Source organism: Gavialis gangeticus, unplaced genomic scaffold (genome assembly GCF_001723915.1).
Source record: "Gavialis gangeticus isolate Ggan-Ray unplaced genomic scaffold, GavGan_comp1, whole genome shotgun sequence".
Taxonomy (NCBI): Eukaryota; Metazoa; Chordata; order Crocodylia; family Gavialidae; genus Gavialis; species Gavialis gangeticus.
Genome location: NW_017729022.1, coordinates 80,286,798 through 80,292,816, shown reverse-complemented (window position 1 = coordinate 80,292,816; position 6,019 = coordinate 80,286,798). Strand labels below are relative to the sequence as shown.

The 6,019-nt window shown below is 45.7% G+C and overlaps 1 protein-coding gene across 4 annotated transcripts in view; it reads left to right on the top strand.

Annotated features, from left to right (window-relative positions):
- The window catches only part of DNM1L (dynamin 1 like), an 81,189-nt gene that overhangs the window by 36,175 nt on the left and 38,995 nt on the right, over positions 1–6,019 (top strand). For 2 of the 4 annotated variants that reach the window (XM_019515457.1, XM_019515459.1), the window contains exons 3-4: positions 3,109–3,147; positions 4,354–4,400. In XM_019515457.1, coding sequence (XP_019371002.1) covers positions 3,109–3,147; positions 4,354–4,400 — 86 coding nt within the window. The remainder of the gene's footprint in view (positions 1–3,108; positions 3,148–4,353; positions 4,401–6,019) is intronic. The other 2 variants (XM_019515458.1, XM_019515460.1) reach the window with 1 other exon arrangement.

Sequence of the window (6,019 nt, the reverse complement as noted above, 5' to 3'; positions counted from 1 at the left end):
CCCCCCCCCCCCCCCCACACACACACACATACAGTGGGGGCACTGGGGACTGCCCTCCTCCCCATATGGCAGCTGCCCCGTGGCATGGGTGCAGCGTGGCTTGGCAGGGTGCTGTGCGCTGCCTGGGAATTGGGGGTAGCGGTGCTGGGCTTCGGCTGAGAGGTGGAGCTGCTCCAGCTCCCAGACAGTGCATGGTGCTCTGCTGAACCACGCTGCACCCATGCAATGCGAGAGCTGCTGCATGGGTGCCAGGCGGGGGGAATCCCCACTGCCCCATGCTGCACAGGAGGGTTCTGCCATGAGCCCTCAGAGGCCCTGATCACCAATGTTGCAGCTGGTGAATACAAGGATTTTTTTTTTTTTTTTTAAAAGTGCCAAGGGGCTGGGGCCAGACAGGGCAGCCATAGGGACTTCTCCCGTGGCTGCCTCTCCCCTGGTGCTGGGGAGTCATGAGAGAAGTGTCCATGGCTGCCCTGCCTGGCCCCAGTCTCCTGGTACTTTAAAAGGAGGGCTGTGGGGCTGTGCCAGACTCTTCCCAGGGGGCATGGGCCCCCAGATCTGTGCGTGGGATGAGAGTAGGCTGCCACTACCGGCTAAGGCCAGTGCCAGCCCTGGGTTCTTTCCGGCGCTTGGTATGGGCTGCGCCAAACAGACTTGGGTGCTGGCACTGGCCCCGGCCGACAGTGACAGCATGATGTCATCCCGCACCCCCCGGGAGGGCTGTGAGGTTGTGCCAGACTCCTCTTGGGGGGCGCAGGCCCCTGGAGCTGCACACAGGATGACAGCAGGTTGCTGTCCCTCCCCCAGAGCACTGGGATTGGAAGGGACCTCAGGGACAGATCGCAGACACTGGCCAGCTATAGATGTCAATATCAGAGTAGTCCTTTTTCCCCCCCCCTTCCCTCTGAGTTTCTGTTTCCCCACAAGCCTGCCTCCAAAACGTCTGAAACATTTTGGATGGTTTTGTGTAGTTTCGGAGATGTTTCGGAGCCTTCCGTTTTTGTTTTGGATTTGGTGTTTTGGACACTGAAATGGGCTGAAACACCTCTAAAACAAAATGGCTGCCAAAATTTCACACAGCCCTAGGGGCAGGGTCTGGGACACATGCCACACACAGTGCCTGCTCCAGCCAGTCTGGGACCCACAGCATCTTGGACTGACCTTGCATGGTGCTGGCCCTGCCCTGCATGAGCACTGTGTGTATTGTATCTGGGAGGCTGAGGGAAAGGTCTGGCCCACAGGGCCAGATGAATTTGACACCAAGAGCAAGTACCACTGTCTTGGGTATTTTTTTTCAGGCAGTTGACGTTTACCAGGCTTTTGATCCCTTGCAGTAGGGGTGTGTGAAATGGGTCATATTCAAGTTGGATTTGGCCCAAATTGGAGACAGTGATTCGATTCGTTGATTCAGATCACTGTCCCCGATTAGATTCAGCCAAATCCGAATTTGAAGGTTCGATGCTGATTCAGAGAATCAGCGATTCGGCCATAGACGCAGCTTTAAATGTTTTTTCTACATACCTCAAGGTACCAGGCATGGCTTGTGAACGCTACGATGCTGGGACAGATGGAGCATTCCATGGGAGCGTGGTGGGGGGGGGCCCGTGTGCTTGGCAGTGAACCCAGAAGTGGACCAGAAGTACTTCTGGGTCCACCGCCTAGAGCATGGGGCAGGGGACCTGCTCTCCCCCGGCTCAGTAATTGGCCACAGGGTGGTCCTAGGTCCCCCCCCCGGATGCCCCCTTAGACCCAGGAGGCATCAGTCACCGAGCCAGCGGGGTAGGGGGCCCTCAGCGTGCTTTCCTGTGGACCTGGAAATGCTTCTGGTCCACTTCTGGGTCCACTGCCGATACTCCATCCACCCCAGTATCTCAGCGTTCGTGAGCTGCTGGTACATTGAGGTATGGAGAAAAAACATTTAAAACTGTGTCTATGTCTGAATCGTTGAATCTTTCCAAATCTCTCTGAATTGATTCGCAGGGTTTCGATTCAATTCAGAGAGATTAAAGAGTTTCCAGATTTGGAGATTCGGCCACCAAGTCAGGCCGCATCTCTGCCGATTCGAATCAGGGGCTGACACTTTGCACAGTCCTACATTGCAGTACACAGGTTAGTGTGATGAAACCCCTTAAGTCTAATTTTTGGTTCTTGTGCTACTGTGATGCTGTGGAGGTTTAAGTTGCAAGGACCACAGCAGAATACTGAAATCCAAACTTTTTGTACTGTAAAAACAGTGTTTTAATTTATTTTATTGGGATTGTGTAAAGCTTTAAACAAAACCTAAAGTTTGAGGTCCAAGCTACCTGGCACTGTCATAGATTTATGGGAGAAACAAAGGGTTTTCTTTTGGTGCCATCCTTGGGATCAAGTTGGTCTTTCCTGCCCAAGTGCAGGGGGAGCTGGACCCAGTGATCTGTAAGGTCCCTTCCAGCCCTTCATAACTATGAAACTGAAACTCCCACTTAATCTGTTGTGATGGTCAGAGCTCAAAAAAAGCTTTTTGTACATCTCTTGGGCTATCACAGCTCTGACGTTTCAACTCAACTTCAGAATTACGGCCACTTTTTTAATCTTCATGTCTTATGTTCACTGTAGTGCAGAATTGTTTTGACATGCATAATTATGAACTATGCAGAAAAGTTTCTGATCTTTTCCTTTTTCCAAAAGTACTTTCAAGAAGCACTTGTGCTAATGCCTTGTTTTCATTGCATAGCTAATTAATCATAGGGAAACATACCTGATCCAGGGAAGTTAAGATTGCTGTGCTGAATAACAAAAGAAAAAGCACCTCTTGATGTGCTGAAATCAGTATTCCATGGTCAATTGGTCAAATCAGATGAACAGCAATAATAAAAACATCAAGTAAAATACATGACATGATATATCTGTTTAATGTGCATCATTTACTTATCAATGTTTAGATGAGTTCTAATTACTGTATATTGTGCTAATGCATTATGCATAATCATTAATAATTGAATAGCATGCACATTTATGCACGCAGTTGTGATCCCCATACATCTAATATGGAAAAATTTTTTAAAATGCTATATAAAATGTAAGAGCAAATGCTAAACATGATTCAATGCTGTTTCTCTTTAACTGCAGACCCAGCCACATGGAAAAATCCAAGACACCTTTCTAAAGGTTGCCTTTACCACTTGCTTTTCCTTCCTACACATCCTCTGCATGTTTATGTATGCTAACCACCTACATTTAATGCCACTTACTGCTGATTATACTTTTACTTTTGAACGTTAGCTACTGTATTGACTGGTTATTTTTCTGGGTCTTGTGACTTTTTAATTTTTAATTCTTTCTGACTTTGCATTGCAATAGAATGTAAGATATGAACTTAACCTTTTTTATTTCAATTATTTTGTGATGTGCTGCTTTATCATATAATGTTCATTTTTAGTTACCAAATGCCTTTTTAATCTGCACTGTTGATCATCTCTTGGAAATCGTTGTGAATGAACCAGTCTGAGTGGTGCTTTGATTTTAGATGAGCACTGTTTGGATGGCCAGATACTCATCTGTGTTCATGTTGGTTTTTCTTAAAAACCGAGTTCTGTGTGGAGGAGCCTGAAATCTCAAATGAAAATGTTGCTAAAAACATTGAGATCTAGTTATGTGACCACAAGGGTCTCCAAATATGGCTAAAGTTGATATTAATAGTCATGTACACTGGAAGATAGAAATGCTCACTTCTCTATCTCCTTTGCAGTCTTTGGGCCTGTTCCTCAAAGGTCTTGAGCACTGTCAATCACCATTGAATTAAAATGCTTGGCAGATTTGGTCCTGAAAAGACTTTAACCCCAAGGTTCCACTGTTACTATTCACAATGTGTTGTTTACATTTTTTTCCAGCATAATTTTCCCTTTCAGCTGTAATCTGATACAACTTCCCATGAAGAGACTGTATCTTTAAAAAAAACAAAACAAAAACTTTTTTATAAGCAAAAGAAAAAGAATGATTTTTTTTTTATCCCTCCCCTCCTTTCCTGTCCCTCTCTTCCTCCTCTCCCCCCTTGCCTATCCCCCGCTTTCACAGGCTAATCTTTAAGTAGGCCAGAGCACTTCTGGAGCCTGCTAGGATAGATAAATGACTCATTTGTTTAATTAGGTCCACAAATGAGAAAATGGAAATTAGACAACAGATTTACAAATTAAAGCTTGGAATGAGGAGCAGATGTTGGGATAAGCAGAATGTTAATTATATTTGTATTGAACCGTTTATTTTCTGATAATAGATTAACTCTCCATTGTCACCTTAAAAATAAACGTTGCAACAGACAGGCCTTAAAAAAGGCGTTGAAGTTGAATTTCTCATGTAATGATTATTTGTTTTCAGGTGTTGATGCAGAAGAATGGGGTAAATTTCTACACACCAAAAATAAGGTATGCTTCCGAAGTGGCAGTAGCTGCTTCATGCTTGGTTAATCTCAATTACCATTATGTGACTGAAATTTCAGCCAACTATTTCTTTCCTAAACTTTCCCTAAAATAAAACAATTCCATGCGCTACATGTCTCGAAGTAGATTTTACACTTCCTGGAAAGGTGGTGGGAACTTCTTCAGTCTCAAAACACTCTTAAGTTGTGTAGCTTTTGGGGTTGTCTCTCTTATTTCATTGCACCTCCCAAATAGTTTAGCTTAAACATTCCAGATTTGTTTGTATTGTTGGCCTTGCTTTGTGTCTCTTTGCAGAGATCATGAAATGTTCTGTCATAAATCATTTGGGTTTTGTTTTATATACTCCACCATCAGTTAGTCAACCAAGGGACTTAATGGAGCACAGGTTAAAAAGACCCAAGGAGGCAGTAAAAAGATCTCCAAAGGATTTTGAAGGGAATAAGGAGAACTTGCCCCAGCTATGTGACAGCAAAGCAAGTAGGAACAAAGTTACTGAAGGACTTCAGTGTAGGGGTGTCAAAGATATGGCTTACATAGCCCCATCGTTCAATCCCTGGTGTTGCCATTGGTCTCCAGTTGATCCATGTACTGCATCAGTCCTGTGCTCGAGGCCTGGGATGAGATGCATGTGACACTCATCCTGGGACATGCGGCACCTGCTTTGGCTGGTCTGGGGCAGGAACCACATGCAGTGCAGGTCCCAGACCAGCCAGGTTGGGCACCACGTGTATGGTGCCACTTATTCAGCCCATGGCGACAAATGAGTTTGACACTTCTGCTTTAGTGCTTATTGGGCTTTCTAGGTTTGCCCATTTTGTTTGAAGCCTTTTATCCTTAGCCTGTTGCTTTGTTTTGGTTTTGGACTCTGAAAAGGTCCCACATTGGGGTAGGGCAGATAAATTCTAAATGCAGAGGTGTGTTTGTCTTTTTTTCTTTCTCCTTGTGTTGCTTTGGGTAAGGTCACATATGCAGAGAGCTGTTTTTATGTGTATATGGTGTAACAGTCAAACATTTTGAAAATGTTATAACCGTAGATTGACTTGCTGTTGATTCCAAACTGTATTTCAGCAGCTGCCGGACAGAAGTGCAGGTGCAGGGAAATATGTGGAGGTTGGCAGGGGAAGCATGAGGTGGGATCTCTGCACCCGCCACATGTGTGGCAGCGGTGGGATCCGAATAACCCTACAGTTTTATAGGCATTATTTGGGATCCCTGGGCCCGCAACACGTGGTGTTAGAGGTGGGATCCGAATAACCCTGCCGTGTTACAGGCATAATTTGGGAAGAGTAATAGTCACTGAAATCCCTTGAGCAAACAATTTCTAATTTGGCATCGGGTCGACTGGATAGTGTAGATAGCCAGGATGGCGGAGCAGTACGCCCAAAAGACCGTGCCTGAACTGAAAGAGCTGGCGAAAGAGAGAGGCCTTCATGTGAAGAAAGGGCTAAAGAAGGAGGAACTGATTAACCTCCTGTGTGATAATGACTCAGCCTCAGAGCAACCTCCACACACACCAACTCCTGAGTCCTCCCCGGAATCACAGCGCCGCAGGCCAAGTCCGCAGCCCTCAGAGGGATCACCCTCTACGGAGGAGCGCTGGAGGT